General features: G+C 41.8%; 1 protein-coding gene across 2 annotated transcripts in view; it reads left to right on the top strand.

Annotated features, from left to right (window-relative positions):
- DTX2 (deltex E3 ubiquitin ligase 2) overlaps window positions 1–17184 on the top strand; it is a 124721-nt gene extending 107537 nt beyond the window's left edge. For both annotated transcript variants that reach the window (XM_075589830.1, XM_075589829.1), the window contains 5 exons: window positions 217–284; window positions 723–878; window positions 4082–4243; window positions 6232–6321; window positions 14855–17184. In XM_075589830.1, the coding sequence (XP_075445945.1) occupies window positions 217–284; window positions 723–878; window positions 4082–4243; window positions 6232–6321; window positions 14855–15079 (701 nt within the window). In that variant the 3' untranslated portion in view covers window positions 15080–17184. The remainder of the gene's footprint in view (window positions 1–216; window positions 285–722; window positions 879–4081; window positions 4244–6231; window positions 6322–14854) is intronic.
- The last annotated feature ends 2733 nt before the right edge of the window (window positions 17185–19917 follow it).

The following is a 19917-nucleotide window of genomic DNA, read 5'->3' as shown; positions in this document are numbered from 1 at the left end:
TGTGACCATTCATTTTCATACTGTGCATTTCAATTATATGATAACATAAAAATGTCGTCATTGGATTTGTATGATTTGGAATGTGCTCTGTCTGATCTATAAGCTATGATGTGCAGAGTGGTATTAGGAATGATGTGGATTACAGCATTTTAATTATATTTTACTCTGTAAATGGAGTACTCTCGTCTTATGTTATCACAATGTATTTCATTTTAGGAACTAAAGCTGAGCCAGAACAAGTTGTGAAGAAATACCTTGAGAACCTAGAGAAACCACCAGAAGAGGTGAGAGATCCTGTCAATATTACATTAGAGCACGACTGATTTCATGTCTAAACTATCGTGTGCCCTGTTTTTTACACACTGAATTAGATTGCTTGACCCTCTTCCGTTTTACAGACCTGCTGAACTCATTCCTAATGTACTACTTTGTAACTAGAAATAGGGTTTGCTGTTCCGTAGCCATTTTGGGCGCATTGAACAATAGCACTGCGTTATATCAAGGTGCTGCTGTAAAGTTAAAGCCGGTGCTGTATGTATTGATGTCCGTGCATCCGGTATGAAAATCTTTTATATTAGATTTGTTTTATTGCCCACCTCCATACTGTATAAGGAGTTTTTCACAGTACTTATAAATTTGATAACCTTGCAGCTTCTCTTAACTTTGAAAACTGCACAAATTATAGATTAATAACTTTTTTTTTTTTTCTTCTGTCTCCCAAGGACTGCATCATCTGCATGGAAACACTGACCACTGCTTCAGGATACACTGATGTTTCAGACAAGTCCATAAAGCCTACTGCAGTGGGGAAACTTAATAAGTGTGGTCATGCTTTCCACCAGCTCTGCATGCTGGCTATGTACAACAATGGGAACAAGGTACTACACCAAACCAAATTGGTTTTCTTTCTTTATGTTGCTGATAGGACATTGGGTATAGTGAACATTGTAGGTCCTTTTTAATACTGATATTACATTTGCTTCAGCACGTTGTCTTACAAGTTCAGTCATGCAACATGAGGTGTACTTACAACTTCTGTTTCAGATGTCACCATTTATTTATTTTACAAACAGATAAATTGCCAATGCTCTACCAATAGTCCCAATAAGAAGATGTGCTGAAGAAAAGTCACGGTGCTTTTATCTTCTAAGGGCTGGGTTCCTCAGCTCTTCAAGGTCCTAACAGGGAACCTCCAAATACATGCACAAAAAACCCGATAAGACTAGCACGACCTTTTTAGAAAAATGAAAAATATGTATTGGGCCACAAGCCCCCAATTCTCACTGATGTATTCAATAATTTAAGTGCAGCATCTGAGGGTAACAAGAATTAGGTTTTGTATAGTCACCGCCATGTTGAACGATCTCCCGTCACAATGCCAATCCGTGGGGCACAACCCCTTTGGTTCCAGTATCTGTGGAGCGCGTTGTAATGTCCAACTTCTTTTCCGCTGATATAGCTCGTAAGGGGCCGCCCATTAGATCCCATGTCTCTGGAACACTGCAGCCACCGGGGACAGCAGAGCTTCCGGTGCATCGATCAGCTTGGGCTCCCTTGTCCTCACGCCAAATGCTGACGTTGAAGGCGTCACGACTGTCCACTTGCCAGAAAACCTTGTGAATCCTTGTTGGTCTGTCTAATGAACAGCGCCACCTAGCAAACCCTACTGTACGTGTTTTGCTCATTACAAAAGCTTTGGTAGGGTCCGCAAGAGTGTGAGCTGATTGGAGCGCCGGGAGCTCTGGTGTCACCGGCGGGTGCAGCAGTGCTCCAGAGACGGTCGTTTTTTGTTTTTTTTTGCATTTATTTACATTTTGCTGCAGCTATACATTTTATTACAGTCTACGTAACCATATCATTAGAAATACAGTATACTAACATAAAATAATTATTAATACACAATTGGTTAGTCTTGCATGCAACATACAGTATATTTATTTATAAAACTAGCTGTACCCAGCGTAACATACACCGATCTGGCAGATCTTAAAGCCTATTAATGAAACATTATTTTTTGTTTTCACCCCTCCCAGTAACGCTATGCTGTCTCTAGTCCCCTCCTCCCCAATGTGCGCTCTCCTCCATCATACCCTGCTCCTTTTTGCACTCTCTCCTCCCCTCTATTTGCATTCCGTGCCTGATGTCTGCTCCTCTCGGTACACTTTATCCTCTATTACTCATCTGTCTCCTCCACTCCTTGCTGTCTGTTTCATTCCCTCTTTGTACTCTCTTCTGAACCTATGTGCACACTGCTCTCCATTCCATCCTCTTAGTCATCCATCTGACGCCCCTCCTTGCTTTCCCTCTGTCTCTCCTCCACTCTTTGCTGTCTCTGTCTCCTCCCCTTCTTGGTGTCTCTCCTCCCCTCCTGGTGTCTCTGTTCTCCCTTCCTTCCTGTCTCTCCTCGCTTCCTTGCTGTCTCTCTTTCCCCTCCCCTCCTTGCTGCCTCACCTCTCTCCTCCCCGCTGTGTCTCTCTCCCCTCCAGCCACTGGGTGTTATACCTTGTATGCTATATATGTGGCACATGACTGCAACTTATGATAACACCAGTATGAGGACATCCTTAGCCTTGTGTGTGTATGGATATAGATAGATATCTTTATTATTGCTTAGCAACCCTATAAGTGCTGAGCCTTTGTATGGAAACATACCTAAGAGAGTTCTATATTTTATGTTAAATGAACAGAGGTTGAAAGGTATATTTACAAACATTTGATTTACTGTTGGATACGTATGTAACAGTTACAGACCAGATTAAAATGTGAGACAGCTGAAGTCTTCAAAAAATTTTGACTGGTGGCAGATTTGAGAGTCTCCGGTAGATTGATCCATTCATGAGCTGCACAGTAACGGAAGGAAAAGTGTAATGTAAAGGCAGCACATCTACTGTAGTAGTTCGCAAACTTTCACATGAGTGATATCATTATTTTGTGATTTACATTGAATAAGAAAAGTTTTTTGCTAAATTGTTTTTATTTTGGGTGGTTTTGTATTTTTTAGGAAACTATGTACCCCCTGCTTTGATATGTTTTATACATAGGCTGACTAGTGACATGCTCCAGAATATTATCAATTACAAGTATTTGTGCACCTTTACTATTCAATTAACAGTTTAAAATCTCTTTAACACGATTATTTTAGAACCTTCTTTTATATCCACAGTATGCAAAGTAGTAAAATCGCTGCCAAAGGCAAGGAACAATAAATATATGGTTCCATGATATGTTCAACCTAGTACAATACAAACTAACACAGAAGCTACAATACTGTATGTTACATTCATAGTGTTTGATTTTAGCATTATAATTTACAGTAAAAGCCTCACCATGATAATTAGTTATGCATGACTTGAAATGCATCAGCTATATTCCATAATGGACACATACACTGGCGACACAGTTTATTGCACTGCGGCCAGATCCGCAAGCCGGGAGATTTCCCGGCTTGCTAGTGGCCGCCCCTCGGCGTGCCGCGCGTCACCGACGCGCAGTCACGCGTCATCGGGAGCGTGCGCCCCCTGCACGCGCGTCCAGGGCTCCCCGAGGGAGCCCTGGTGTCCCGCGATGTGGGGGACGGCGGCAGGGGGTTCCGGCGGACCCGGCAGCGGGAGGGAGAGCGCCCCGATCGGAGGGCGCTCTTCCGCTGCTTCGGCGCGTGCCCGTCACCCTCCGGCGCGCGCCAGGCTACTGCTGCGGCCGAGAACGGGCAAATGCTCGAATAAACTCGGCCGCAGCAGTATATGTACTTTTTTGCTGTGTATTTAATGGGCACAGTTGAGCCGTGCAATTATTCCACAATAGCCACACAAGTTTCCCTATTTGCATGCAACTTTGAAAAGAAATGTATTAAGCTTTGAATTCTCCAATACCCCAAGCACAAATCTTTAGCAAACAGTGTTTTTGGTGCACCTGTCGGATTGTTAACACACAATGTTAAGTTTTGCATGAAACAGCAAATCGAAATAGGTGTTGACAGCACCACTTGGCAGTTCAATAAATAGTTTTGCTTTATCTGGCCTATTGTGACTTATATTAATTTTAAGCTTATGGTAATTTTTTTTTATGATTTAATATTTTGTAGGATGGCAGTTTGCAATGTCCATCTTGTAAAACAATCTATGGAGAGAAAACCGGAATACAGCCAAAAGGGAAAATGGAGATTTTCTTAATCCCGCAGTCATTGCCTGGCCATCACGACTGCGGCACTATCCACATTGTGTATAACATCAATCAAGGAACACAGGTACAGCAAATACATTTGCCTTTTAGTGTGTTTGATATGCTATGTATATTAAACAATTTAGAATGTACTAATCAAACTTAGACCGAAAGAAAGAGAATGAGTGCACGCTGCCATAAAATCAATCAATTTTATTTAATCTTTAAAAACATCTGAAGTCAATAAAAAATATATTCCACCCCAAAAAGTCAGTTCATCAAAATTTACGCCAACTGTTAGATTTTTTTTTTTTCTTCTTAAAGCAGTAGTGCAAGAACTGAAAGAAACTGGAAAATATTAACTGGGATATTGTTGGCATTGGTGAAGTGAGAAGAAAAGATGAAGGCCTCCTTGAGTTCAAAAGCAGACTCCTATTCTATTACAGAGGTACAGAAAATGGAAGAATGAGTGGAGTATACTTCCTCATTAATAAGCAATGGAGAAACAACCTAGTGGCATATATAAGCTCATTGAAAAAGAGCAGCAAGAATTGTCATTCATTTGATGGAGATACATGATTCAAATAATCCCCGTCACACAGGCAATGAAGTGGAAGACTTCTTCCATGAAATCAACCAATTTAACAAGAAAGGAAGTTGTCATCTCTAAAATCATTTATAGTAGATTTCAATGCCAAGATTGGTGCCCAGCAGAAAGACGAAGTATCAGTTGAGTATGGTTACGGTAACAGGCATGAGTGTGATGACAGACTTGGTACAATTTGCAGCATGGGAAAATGTCTTTATCATGAACTCATTCTTCAAGAAGAATCCAAATAGAAAGCAGACATGGAGTGGGCCCAATAGAATCAAGAATAATATTGACTATATACTAGCTAAAAGAAGCACGTGATTGAAGACTGTGCAGTTCTTAGCCATTTTTGACACATGTAGTGATCACCGATTGCTTAGCTGCAAATTACATCTTTGAGAGACTATTGAAGATAACAAAAGTTTTTAAAGAAGACAAAGCAGTGCCTTATGATTGAGAAGAAGCAACTCATTACACTCAAACAAGACCATAAAAGACTGCACTTCTCTTAAAGAGAGTTGAGGACTTATGCATTAAATTATACGAGAACACCGATGGGACATAATCCAGCAGAGAGAGAGCAAGAAGAAACCATCAATGATGTTCCATGCGTCCTTCCAGAATAAGTGGCAAAGCCAATAAAATCAACGAATGAGAAGGCTCCTGGGAAAGATGGAATTACAACTAAAATCTTACAGGAAGCTGAGGTAGTAGAGAAAATCATTGCAAAACACTCTTCATGCTGCTTGAAGAATAGGAAAGTTACCGAACAATGGAGTAATGCCATAGTTTCCTTTCTTGTGGGTAAGGATGACAAATGACGAACTACAGACCAATCGACTTCTAATCACTTACAAGATTTTTTACAAAGATACACGCTTATCTGCTACAACAGACCCTGGCTCTCGCCCAGCCTAGAGAAGTGAGATTTCACCGTGCCTATAATACAATGGACCACATCCAAGTCGTACAATAAGTGTATCAATGAATACGATCTAACACTCGGTTTAGGATTTGTAGATTACGAAAAAGAAGTTGATTTCTGTCTAAACATAAGCGTTTTTAAATTAAGACGAAGTTTTGAAGAGGTGTACATTGATATGATGGGAACCTTTTTAATGAAATCAATAGGAGGGTGGAGCGTATTTGGAAAAAACAAGACAATCTTTTGAGTGAATTTTCCACTGTGCCTCAAGAGGAAAGTGTTTTTGACCAGTGTATTCTGCCTTCGCTCACGTATGGATGTGAAACTTAGACCCTAAATGTGAAGATGATTCCGAAGCTTCAGACAAAGTATAGAGAGATGTATGCTGGGCATTACCCAAAGAGACAGGAAAAAGAATGAACGGGTGTGAAACAAAAGTCTGTGACATCACAGGGGTGAAGAAAATACAATTGGATCATAAATTAAGAATGCTGTAAGGGAGTTATCCACTGTATTTTTTGGTAATTAGTAACACTTTCTTATTTGTTCAACGCAGGGTCCTGAACACCCAAATCCAGGTAAACCATACTCGGCCAGGGGCTTTCCACGGCACTGTTACCTGCCAGATAACAACAAAGGAAAAATGGTGAGTATTCATGGCATTTGAAACATACACTTGGTGTGCTTTCAATTCTACAACTCTGCAACAATTTCTAGATTTCCCCTTTGTATTTATTGAACTTGCCATTATTGCCACATTTGACATAACATAAACCTATATTGAAATAAATTATCCTATGGAAGCTTGAAGTTGATAATATATCCATCATATGTTAAGGGAATTTTATAGGGCTCTCCTCCATCAAATGTGATATGTTTGTTTTAATTCTTGTTTTAAAAAATGCATAGCATAAGTAAAATATTACTGTATGTTATACATTTCCCAAAAATCTATAAAATTGTACAACACTGGGAAAATGTTGAATGTAATGCAAATTGTGTGGATTGTACCTAAATATTTTTTATTATTTAGAAAGTATAAGTTTTTTAGCAGCACCTAAAAAAAATTAAGTATACAGAATTAAACAGTGGTGCACAGGAAGACCCTGATTCCCTCAAGAAATTTGTTCCCAGCACTCAAAATAATGATAGAAATGAATAATGTCAAAATAATAGTTTTTACTGGTATAGAAGAAGAATAAACGGCAGCATATATTCGTGTTACGCAAATGACTGTTGAGGACAAAATAGTAGATCAAAATTACATACACTAATGTTGCAAAGTACACAAAACGAAAAATCCTAAGTGAGGGGAGGGAAACACAATGGGATAGACAAGGAGAGAGAAAACAAGGTGAGGGGAAAACGGGAATAAGGGGGGCAGCGTAACGTCCTGCAGTTGGAGTTCAGATGGCAGCTTCTCTCTCTGGTTTGATAATTAGAGATTACTTGTTGTATTATATTGCTATTCATTATAGTCCAGTGGTTCTCTAGGCTACTATTATATTATCACTAAGCTAGTTTATTTAGTTTTGACTGTTTCATTAAGGTATAAAGTGCCCTATTGGTTATTGAGACAGGTTAAGAGTTGATTAGAGTACTGTAATTATTTGATAGTCTATGCTATCATTGATATTAGACATCTGCACTTATAAACTTGATGGAGTGGTTTAAATAATCAGATTATATTTTGTTGGACAGCCTGTTCGTCTTGAAGTGGTGTCAGACACAATCATTGTGCATAGTACCCCACTGTGGGGTCTCTAGGTATAGACGCCACTACTGTCTCTTGCATTTATTATTGCTCTACTACGTTTTAGGGAACATTTGTTTGTTGACAGGGACAAGGGAAGTACCTGGATCTGTTGATCTAAGAGAACGGGCCACAAGAAGGCCAGGTGCCCCGAAACGTTGCGTTGCCCCCCTTATGCCCCTGTTTTCCCCTCCCCTTGTTTTCTCTTCTATACCAGTAAAAACTATTATTTTGACATTATTCATTTCTATCATTATTTCGAGTGCTAGGAACAAATTTCTTGTTCTATTTTTTTATTTAGTTTCGTAATGCAATCTTTTTAATCCAGAAAGCATTTTTTTAATATGTCTTGATTTAAACGGGATGTATTTGTGCTATTGTGCAAAGCATGTCGAATGTTAATATTTATAGACCTTGTCCTCATGGCAATAGTACATGCTTACTATTTTTACTTAGTGACTGCTTTCTCTGATAGTCACAAAGTAAAAACAAAATATAAGTAAGCTTTCACTTTCGTGTACTGTTGGGGAGTCTGTTTTCTGCCATAACCCTTACTCCTCCTTAGTGTAACGTGGATGAAGTACAATCTGACTAATTATGACCGTGTTCTTATCATTTCCAAACTGCCAATGCCCTTTATGAGAAATTGCTCAATGAGTTCATGACACCGTTACTGGGAAATAATCTTGCATACTACTGTATATCAGCCTGTTAACCCCATTTTCCTTATTACAGATGCAGCAACGAGTATTAGAACTCTGCCTGGGTAGATTCTGGGGCAGTCTCACAGTAAATGCCTCAACATTTCAGTGAGATTCTTAATGGCCCATAGGATTAACCCAGCAGGGAGTCCCTGCACACTGAATGGGACTGCAGGGGCCTCCTGCTGTGTTAATCCGATGGGCCATTAAGAATTTTACAGAAATGTTGAGGCATTTACTGTGAGACTGCCCCAGAATCTCCCAGGAATTTCTCAGGTAAGTGTTCTAATACTGGTGGCTGTATCAGTATAGCCCAGTAGCATTTTGTGTCATTGTCTTGTATATTTAAGCCCTTCAGTGTTGCTCAGCTATGATGTTGCTCAGCCATGTTGCAGGCCCCTCCAGAACTGAAGGACTTGATATTGATTTATATTTACCAACGCCTAACTTTAAAGAGAAATGCCAAATGTTAAGAATGGATTTGCCATCAAATATTCACATGCTTAGGTGAATGTTTAGGTTTAGAATCCTTTGTAAGCATATGACTGGTGCATGTATGTGAAGCAGTAACACAACCTTCATCATAGGTTTGTGTCAGTAATAGACAGCTTGCTGACGAGGTTTTCATCAAAATGCCACTATTCACGCTTGTAAACGCCTTCTTTGTCACTATACTGTTTATGTTCAACTTGAAGCCCATCTCCACTTCAGCATCCATGTGGGGGTTTATGATAAACTTCAGATGATTCTGGGAAGCTATAACAAATATTTATTTTTCTCAGTCTAAGCATCATATCTGTTATTTGAAGTATTGTTCTCTAATCTATTTTATAGATGGATGATAAAACAAGTAAATAAGTGATGTAATGTAGGGGCAGCTATATCGATAAGACTAATTTTACTTCCACCTAGTTTGATAGTAAGCAATTTGTGACAGGAGGGGGTAACAAGGCTATATAATAAAGGTCAAGCCCGTTTTTGTTTACCCCTGCTCCGTTTATAAGGGTCCACGAGAGTTAGCTCTGACTCGCGGTCATGAAGGGACCAAGTTCTCAGAAGAGAACGTAGCAGTGGCATATGGAATTTTATGCCAATTTGGGTTCCAGGAGATTCCGGGCTAAGTCCAGGTCGGGGTAAAATTCTCCCATAGAGTTCCCTGCACCCAAGAGTCTCGTTTTCAACCCCAGAACCCCAGTGTGTGTCTTTTTGTCTGTATTTTGTGTTTCATTCTGAGTAAACGAATTTATGCCAAATAAATTACAATTTATTTCTTTACCTTGTTTTGCTCAATGAATGATCCTGGTAAAAAGGTGTAAATAACCTGGTCTCCCGTGACAATTTATTTTAATGGACTTCATTATGAGCCTATGGTAAGATCATTGGCTTTTGGTGTCACGTCTCCTTGTGACCTTGGGCACTTTACTTTAACTTCCTGCTCCTCGGGCACCAAAACTAGATTGTAAACTCTAAATTGCAGGGACCCTTGTCTGCAGAATTCTTTGTACAGTTCTGTGTACATTGCTAGCACTACATGTAAGAAAAACATTTTATATAACATACTCATTTCCCATTTGCACTCAACCTAAGATTACATCTGGGAGATATACAGTATTTGAGACGTGGAGTTAATAATATTAAAACAAATACATAAACATTAAATACCTATAGATAAACATGGAGGACAAACCAATGATATATAATCAACACATGAATGATCACACACAAGTCTCCGTTTGAAAAAACGTAGATAAAGGGGTAGTCCTGGTGCTGCTTCTTCAGAGAGAGATCCCCAGCTTTTTGTATGTCCAATTTAACTAAAAAATAGATCACACAAAGATAAGTGTATACAGTTTTATTCCACAGATTAAAAAAACAATAGAATAAAGAACAAATGCACTCACATTTGTGCTTAATACTATAAAGACATAAAGCCCAATCGGATATACCCCAAGCCAGGGGTACGCAAACTGGAGGGAGAACGGCGCTTACAGAGGTCCAGGCTATTCACGATAGCATTTAAATTAGATGCCGGAGGAGTGCACACAGGGCCTCTGTATGTTCCTCTACCTTGTCTCCAGCAGCTTCTGTTGACGCGTCCTCATGGCAACGCGGTGTGAAATGGCGGTGCGGCTTCACATGGCAGTGCGACGTCACATAACTTCATGATGTCAGAAACGAAGGAGACAAGGTAAGGCGGGCTGCGCGAACAGGGGGGAAGAACAGGCAGGGAGAGCAGATGAAAATGTTTGCGTACCCCAGCCCTAAACCACCTCATGAGTTTGCTTACCCCAGGCCTAAACCACCTCATGTCAGTGTCTCTCTCGGGTGCCTGCGCTGTCGTCTCCTCTCTCACACCACAGCGTGTCCCCTTAGAGATGACGTCACTTCCAAAATGGCCCCCGGGGAATCACAGACCGGCACAGATTCGCTGGTTTGCCGTACGTGTTTCATGAAGGTATCTCGCTTCCTCAGGAGCTTTATATCTGTGCTGTAGTAAGGGAGCAATAGTAGGTATAAATGGCACACCACTGTTTGTAAAGAGTATATAAATATTATTTTGCTTCTGGTGCTTACCTTCCAATGGTCCCGGTGTCTCAAAGTTGGACCTGATAATAGGCACAAAATAGAGGAATAGAAGGAGCACACAGTAGACTTGTTTTGAGTTTGAAAACCTCTGCTGGTCTGAGGAAGGGACGCATTAGTCCTGAAACGTTACCTTTATTAGCTCTGATGCTGTGAATACTTTATTGAAGTTTTTTTTTAACTCAAAACAAGTCTCCTCTGTGCTCCTTCTTTTCCTCTATTTTGTGCTGTAGTAAGGGCTCATTTAGGAGGCAATTTATACCCCTTTTTACCCTTAAAAACCTCACAACAGGTTCCAATGACAGGATAAACAAAATATATCGTGCGCAACTAATAAACCTCTAATATAATCAGTGATACAATGTGTATTAACATATACACTTCTAATTTTTACTCAACTGGTAAAACCACAAAAAACCCACAGTGTGAAAAAATAATTTTTTTTTACATAACCGTGTAATGTGATGTAGAAAGCGTCTGCTGCTATTAAACAAAGGGTGGCACGGCACCCCCCAAACACTGAAGATATGGAGACAAAAAAACAGCGCACAACGCAAATAGTGAAGTATGAAAGTAACAAGTGTATATTAAAATAGGGGATAAATATTCTGCATACATCAAGGTATTAGGACATAAACATTGAGTGTGTTAAACGCACAAGTTACCACTCGGCGGCCGCTCATACAGGAGTCAGGAGTATGTTTCCCTTGGCAGGCGTCTGGGACAGCAGCTGCGATGCTTTTCCTTCCTAGGAACACCTCTGCATTCAGTCACCGTCTCTGTGGGAAACTCCCCTCTGGTCAGATGGGCTCCACACTGCTAATTCTAATAACACTATCTCTTAAGACTACTCAAATCCCAAACATCAATACAGTACTATAGTTTGCACATACAGTATATAACATACTGCCACAATAGTAACCAGTGCATAATAAATATACAATTATAGAAGGAATAGTAAATGTATGGAAACATCTAGACAAACATGAAATATTGGGTACAATAGCACAATCACTGAAATGCTAAAGACATACTAGATGGCAATATACAGTAGAACAAAACAAGTGCAGGGATTATACAAATGAATGATAAAATATTACAATCTCTAAAATATACTATGTTCATTTAAGAGCACAACCTTAAAAACAACAACAATCTCCCCAAAAAGAACATATCACCTCATAATTGGGGGAAAAAATATTCTATATTTCAATAGTATCAGGGACTATTTTTTAGTTTTTAATATATTCCTCTATACTTCTACATCTCCAAGGATGTCTGTGCATCCCTTTGTGATACTGTAGGCTGAGCGGCCTGTCACCCAGGGACAGCCAGTGAGGCTGTACATCCCTTCTCCTCTGTGAATGGAAGGGAGAGCAGTGTATACATGGGGCAGGATGGAGTGCAAAGAGAGGGGAGGAGAGATGGCAAGGTGAGGAGGAGGAATCGGACAGCATCGAGAGGAGAAGACAGATGAGCTGAGGAGGGAGTGTAGAGTGTACAGAAAGGAGAAGCCACAGTAAGGCAGAGAGTGCATAGAGAAGGGAGGATAGAGTCCAAAGAGGAGCAGGGCATGACGGAGTTGAGCATAAGGTGGGCAAGAGGGGAGGAGACGGCAAGGCATTACAGGGAGGGGTGAAAACAAAGAGTAATATTTAAAATACATAATATTTCATGATCATGACATTATTAATCAGTGGTGCTTCAGGCTTTAATAAAGCTGCAGTTTGATTTTAAAAAATACAAGACAGGGAAGGTGTAGTAGTGCCGAAACACATAGGATATTCTATTATTCATAGATTCGACTAATGGGCAGGCGCCTACAGAGTGTCAAGCTAAGACTGTTATCACCAGAGACTCTAGCCAGAGTGATTGGGTGGTAGTAGTGAGGAGAGTGCTAAACATCCGGTATCCCGCACTGAAACACATTGCACCTCTATTGGGCTTGGTCCATGTCATTCGACCCTTGCTATATGTCATAGTGACCACCTGAGTCTGTTCAGTGAGCACATTTTAGTATAGTCCCTTTAGACAAGCGGTGGGGAACGTCAGGCCCGAGGGCCGTATAAGGCCCGAGGGCCGTATAAGGCCCTCAAAATCATTTGGTCTGGCCCTGCTAAGGCAACTGCTATAACCGGGGTCGCGCTAATTTTTTTTAAAATGGCCACCGCGCGCCCGATCGGGAGGAGGTGGTGTGAGGCGCCGGCAGCCCTACACGATCCCCAGCAGCCACCGTACTTCCCCCGCACTCCCCCCGCAGCAGTCCCCGCAGCATTCCCCGCACTTCCCCCATGCTTCTCCAGCAGTTCCCCCCGCACTTACCCCAGCATCCGTCCTACACGATCCCGCCAGCAGCAGCAACTACCAGAGGTAGGGGAGGGGGGTGGGGTTCTTTGTGCCTACATGCCTGCCGTGTGCCTGCCTGTCTGTGTCTGTATGGCCCGCGAACCATGTTATAAATATCCAAATGGCCCTTGGCAGAAAAAAGGTTCCCCACCCCTGCTTTAGACAGTGGTGTGTGCATTGATTGTTCCCCTCTACAGACTGTGTTCCTATTTAGCGCACTTTGTTCCATTCCCTCTCCCCATTTGTTATTACATTTTTAATGGCCTGATAAACTCTTGGTGAGGGCTCGTTTTAGGACAGATAAGAGATCCTAGAGATAAGAACATATGTTTTGCCAGCGATGGGAGTAAATTATGGTTCTCCCGATACCAACGTAAACACACTAGTTAAAGGTTTTCAAAGCTTTCCTGGAAAGGTTTTACAGAGTGCCATGGGGGCATGACTATCCCATAACATCCAAAAGATATGGAATCATAGACTTGACAGCGATGCTAAAGTATAACATTTCGATATCTGCATTCTTGTCAGGATGACTAACGCGATTAGGCCAGATATGGGGGGTCTAGCAGGTAATAAGGAACAGATATCCATTCGTCGCTCAAATTTAGGGGCAAGACGGTCATAATTAGTCTCGCTACGTCCGTCATGGCCGCCTGAATCTCTTGGTGACTCACGTGGGTCTAAGTATTAAAGAAGGGAAGTTGAGTGTGGTTATATACTGAGGCAAATTTAAACGTCGTTTGCTAGGAGTTTTTTTTTTTTTTTTTACTCTGTCATAAAACTGTCAATCTAACAGATGATTTATGACAGGGGTGGGCTTATGTTGTTTCAATGGGGAAAAAAATAGTACACAAGTCTGAGCACGGTATTATGAAAATCAGATTTTAAAAGGTGTTTTTGGACCAAACACGTGAAGTCTCATTTCTGCGCCAGTGACCTCTCTGGGAGAAAATTCTGATTTATGGTAATGTATGTTATAGGGATTAAAGTTTTATGTTTTATCCTGTTATTTTAAGAAACTGTCCTGTGTTTACTGTAATTGTATGTTCTTGTAATCATTTTTCTGTAATCTGAGTACTGTATTTTTATATATATGTTAAAACATTTCATAAGTGATGCTTTGGGCTCTGAATGAACTGTCTGGAGAGAGTATTTACATTTTCACACATTTTGCTACAACAGATTTTTGTGCATCATTTTTCTATTATAAACAGGTGCCTGAGACCCTGGCAGAAATATTAATTACATCTTTTATGTGCATAATTTCTCTGCTGGTGGAAACAGATATAATTGCAATTAAGTATGGGATTAATATTAACTAATTGAAAGTACCTTGCGGGGATGGAAAAATGAGTTTGATAGGCGAGTTGGCTAGAGTAGTCGTGTATATTAACCCTGGTTGCATATCTAAGTCTCGTGCTCACGTGTGCTGTTCATGACAGGTAGTATAGTATATTGGGACGGATTGAGGGGATATGTTGTTCATTTGAGGGACCTTTGCGAAGGTGAAGAGTGGGACAGTTTGAGCTGTGTATTAACCCTTGTCCTGTATGCAAGTCACGTGCTCACAGGTGGGCCGTACGTGACAAATAACCTTACAGATCTACTAGATGGGTGTATGTTACGCCAGTACAGCTAGTTTTATTGATTACAATCTTTAGGGTTAGTCTTGGTTTTAGAAGCAAAGAAAAACTGAACAGCATAAACCGTTTCAGAAGGTTGAGGGGACTTTTAATGCAAGGAACATGAACAATTGCAGGTGCTCCCTGTAATCCTGCGTTCTTCTCTCCTTTCAGGTACTAGGCCTCCTAAAGTTGGCCTGGGGCAGACGCTTGATTTTTACCATTGGCGTTTCCAGCACCACAGGTGAATCGGACACCGTTGTATGGAACGAAATCCACCACAAGACTGAAATGAACTCCAACATAAGTGGGCATGGCTATCCTGACCCTAATTACTTGGACAATGTCATAGCTGAGCTTTCTGCTCAAGGGGTCACAGAAGACTGCTTAAACCTGTAACAAGTTTCAAAGAAAGAAAAAAAAAGACCATTCAACTGGTTGCCTCCTATGTTCTTTGGCAGGCACTCAGTTCATGTATACGCTGCCTTAAAGTTAAAACATTTGGTAAAGCAATACCTGTGTCTTGAAAAGGTTTACAAAGAAGCTATAAAAATTTGTTTTGGTTTGTTTAAGACTAATGTGCTGGTTTATATTACTACCCCTGCAGGACAGGGACAAGTCATTAAGAACTCAATCTTGTACATGTACAGTATAACATCGTAAAATTTGCCGTTTACAAGAGAAACATTACTGATTTTCTGTGCCGTGTACTTCACAAACAAAACTGATTTAATGGCAAACAAGATAAGTAAGCAGGTTATCTTCATAGCGTTAAAAAAAAAAAAAACTATAGGTACGCTGAAGGCACTTATCACGAATGAACATAGATTTAGTCTGTCACTGCTAAGTGAGATTTTATTTCTAAAGTAATTTAGAAGCCCCTGTAGTGAATAAAGGCAAGGTCACTGGTTTTCGGTCTGTCTTCAAAGGTTGTTTATTTTTCCCAGTTCACCTGAGTGGAAATGTATTCTATGGCAATTGGTACTTTTATGTTCTATTTTATCAATAACTTGTTTAAGTTGAACGGGAAAAAAATATGGTGAATAAATATAGTTTAATGATATTGATAATTAGACTAAAACTTCTTCTCTTCACCGGGAAGGAATGACTGGATTCAGCCTGTCCAAACCAAAAATTACAATATATACATTGATTCTTCTTTATACGTTGGTAAATTTTGCCTATACCAAATTTTTAAAAATTAAAATCTATTTTAAAGTATCATATATTCAATCTATATTTAAGGTAAGCATACAGTACATAATATCTATATATACATTGTTTGATAAAATCGTTAAGTTGAAGGGACTATATTCTTTAAAAATGTGTATCTTTCCTATGGGATAAAGGTGCCACTCATCGGCACACTCTGTAATGCGATTTTTGTAAGGTCATATTTTAAAAGCAAGATTGTGCCTTTAATAATGAGAACCCAGACTTTTTACTGGCTGCTAAACAGAGCATCCTGCTTCTTGCTGTCTGAATAGTGCATTTACGCACTTGACCTTTTCTGCTGAATTATAGGTAATGTAATTGCAAGTATATCTGCTGTTAGAAATGTAAGACTGAACAAAGAGCAGTTAAATAAAGCAACCTTTTTGTTTTTAGATTTGTTTCCACATTTAAATGACCACTTTCTGTGCTTAACCCCTTAGATTTGTTTTTAAACAGAAACAACATAGTTTTTTACTATTGGTTATTGATTATAACCAGTGTAAAATGGAAGTGCTCTGTCAATCACAATGCAGAATTGTGTGCTCCTAAACTCCTTTACTGATGGATTGTTCTAACCAAATCTTTGTCATTTTATGTTGGATAGCTTTTACAAATTGTGATTTTGACGATATCAGAACAAATATCTTGACCATTGGGAATTTTCTCTGTTGTCTCCATTATTAAAAATGTTTTTAAAAATAAATTAAAAAGTTGTATTTAATGGTCCACAAGGTGTGCTATGTCAGCAATGTTAAAAGCTAGATGCCACTGAAGCTAAAACATACAACTTGCAGTGACACGTTCAACTGAATTGTCACATTTGAATGTCATCCTAAAATGAAACTATCATAATAAAAATACCTCAACATAAACAATACCCATTTTTTAGTCTTGTGTCTCCTTAATATTCAAAATACAAAAGGTTAAGTACCACTGTCTTCAATCCTGGCATGACTAGTAGTCCCTCGAGGAGAGATTTTAGAAGCACTGAACCACATTCTGGAAACATACCAATGTAAGGTACTAGCAGCAGAAAGCTCATGCATTTCCTGCAATTAAGCATGTTATGGCAGTGCCCAATAAGTGGACATGCTGCATTCTTTTGATTAAGTACTCTGATTTATGTTTCAATGATGATCTCTATTTCAGATTTAGGACTTTTTGGACCATTAAGGGTTCCCCCCTGCCCCCGAACAAGAACTGTGAAGCTATGGGATATACTGTATGCTTTGTGTCTTTCAACAATGTATCCACTTTAAAGAACTATAGTAAAAAATGTATTTCCACTTTTCTGTGTTTTGTGTTTATATACTGTAGTTACTTTATCACATGAGTAAAGTAAAAATGTACAAGCTATTTAAGGTCACGGATCTTTCTGGGATTCTCTAAACTTTATGGAACAATATCTATATCTATAAGTCTCAAATAATGTTTGTGTGTGTATGTCTTCCCCCTGTGTGCTTGGCCCTGTGTTCCCCCTGTGTCATTGGCCACGGACGCACCCCCCGACCCCCTCACCCCACCCCTCACATTGCGAGAACAACTTGGGGAACCCACACTCCTCACCTCTCCCCCCACACCCATACACCTCCGCCGCAGGCCTCACCTCTCCCCAACCACCAACCCCCTTCCCCCCGGTCACACCACTAGCCGCTTCTCACCTCTCCCCCACCACCAATCCCCATCCCCTAGCCGCTCCTCAGCGCCGGCCTCAAGTCTGTGTGTGTGACACTGTGTGTGTGTCGCGGTGTGTGTGTGTGTGTCTCACGGTGTGTGTGTGTCTCACGGTGTGTGTGTGTGTGTGTGTGTGTGTGTCTCACGGTGTGTGTGTGTCTCACGGTGTGTGTGTGTGTGTCTCACGGTGTGTGTGTGTGTGTCTCACGGTGTGTGTGTGTGTGTCTCACGGTGTGTGTGTGTGTGTCTCACGGTGTGTGTGTGTCTCACGGTGTGTGTGTGTCTCACGGTGTGTGTGTGTGTCTCGGTGTGTGTGTGTGTATGTCTCACGGTGTGTGTGTGTGTCTCACGGTGCGTGTCTCTCACGGTGTGTGTGTGTCTCACGGTGTGTGTGTGTGTCTCACGGTGTGTGTGTGTGTGTCTCACGGTGTGTGTGTGTGTCTTACGGTGTGTGTGTGTGTGTCTCATGGTGTGTGTGTCTCACGGTGTGTGTGTGTGTGTCTCACGGTGGGTGGGTGTGTCTCACAGTGTGTGTGTGTGTGCCTCATGGTGTGTGTGTGTGTGTCTCACGGTGTGTGTGTGTCTCACGGTGTGTGTGTGTGTGTCTCACGGTGTGTGTGTGTGTCTCACGGTGTGTGTGTCTCATGGTGTGTGTGTGTGTCTCACGGTGTGTGTCTCACGGTGTGTGTCTCACGGTGTGTGTTTGTGTGTCTCACGGTGTTTGTTTGTGTCTCACGGTGTGTGCGTGTGTGTCTCACGGTGTGTGTGTGTGTCTCACGGTGTGTGTGTGTGTGTGTGTCTCACGGTGTGTGTGTGTGTGTGTGTCTCACGGTGTGTGTGTGTGTGTGTGTCTCACGGTGTGTGTGTGTGTGTCTCACGGTGTGTGTGTGTGTCTCACGGTGTGTGTGTGTGTGTCTCACGGTGTGTGTGTGTGTGTGTCTCACGGTGTGTGTGTGTGTCTCACGGTGTGTGTGTGTGTGTCTCACGGTGTGTGTGTGTGTGTGTGTGTGTGTGTCTCACGGTGTGTGTGTGTGTGTCTCACGGTGTGTGTGTCTCACGGTGTGTGTGTGTGTCTCACGGTGTGTGTGTGTGTCTCACGGTGTGTGTGTGTCTCACGGTGTTTGTGTGTGTGTCTCACGGTGTGTGTGTGTGTCTCACGGTGTGTGTGTCTCACGGTGTGTGTGTGTGTGTCTCACGGTGTGTGTGTGTGTGTCTCACTGTGTGTGTGTGTGTGTCTCACGGTGTGTGTGTGTGTCTCATGGTGTGTGTGTGTCTCACGGTGTGTGTGTGTGTCTCACGGTGTGTGTGTGTGTGTGTCTCACGGTGTGTGTGTGTGTGTCTCACGGTGTGTGTGTGTGTGTGTCTCACGGTGTGTGTGTGTGTGTGTCTCACGGTGTGTGTGTGTGTGTGTGTGTCTCACGGTGTGTGTGTGTGTGTCTCACGGTGTGTGTGTCACGGTGTGTGTGTGTCTCACGGTGTGTGTTTGTGTGTCTCACGGTGTGTGTGTGTGTCTCACGGTGTGTGTCTCATGGTGTGTGTGTGTCTCACGGTGTGTGTGTCTCACAGTATGTGTGTGTGTGTCTGTCTCAAGGTGTGTGTGTCTCACGGTGTGTTTGTGTGTCTGTCTCACGGTGTGTGTTTGTGTGTCTCACGGTGTGTGTGTCTTTCACGGTGTGTGTGTGTCTCACGGTGTGTGTGTGTGTGTCTCACGGTGTGTGTGTGTGTGTCTCACGGTGTGTGTGTCTCACGGTGTGTGTGTGTGTGTCTCACGGTGTGTGTGTGTCACGGTGTGTGTCTCACGGTGTGTGTTTGTGTGTCTCACGGTGTGTGTGTGTGTGTGTCTCACGGTGTGTGTGTGTCTCACGGTGTGTGTGTGTGTGTCTCACGGTGTGTGTCTCACGGTGTGTGTGTGTGTCTCACGGTGTGTGTGTGTCTCACGGTGTGTGTGTGTGTGTGTGTGTGTCTCACGGTGTGTGTGTGTGTGTGTCTCACGGTGTGTGTGTCACGGTGTGTGTGTCTCACGGTGTGTGTGTGTGTGTCTCACGGTGTGTGTGTCTCACGGTGTGTGTTTGTGTGTCTCACGGTGTGTGTGTGTGTCTTTGACGGTGTGTGTGTCTCACGGTGTGTGTGTGTGTGTCTCACGGTGTGTGTGTCTCACGGTGTGTGTGTGTGTCTCAAGGTGTGTGTGTGTGTGTCTCACGGTGTGTGTGTGTCTCTCGGTGTGTGTGTGTGTCTCGGTGTGTGTGTGTGTCTCTCGGTGTGTGTGTGTGTGTCTCACGGTGTGTGTGTGTGTGTCTCATGGGGTGTGTGTGTGTGTGTGTCTCACGGTGTGTGTGTGTCTCACGGTG

This window comes from Ascaphus truei, chromosome 3 (assembly GCF_040206685.1).
Source record: "Ascaphus truei isolate aAscTru1 chromosome 3, aAscTru1.hap1, whole genome shotgun sequence".
In the NCBI taxonomy this organism is placed as follows: Eukaryota; Metazoa; Chordata; class Amphibia; order Anura; family Ascaphidae; genus Ascaphus; species Ascaphus truei.
This window is presented reverse-complemented; position numbering and strand designations above follow the sequence as displayed.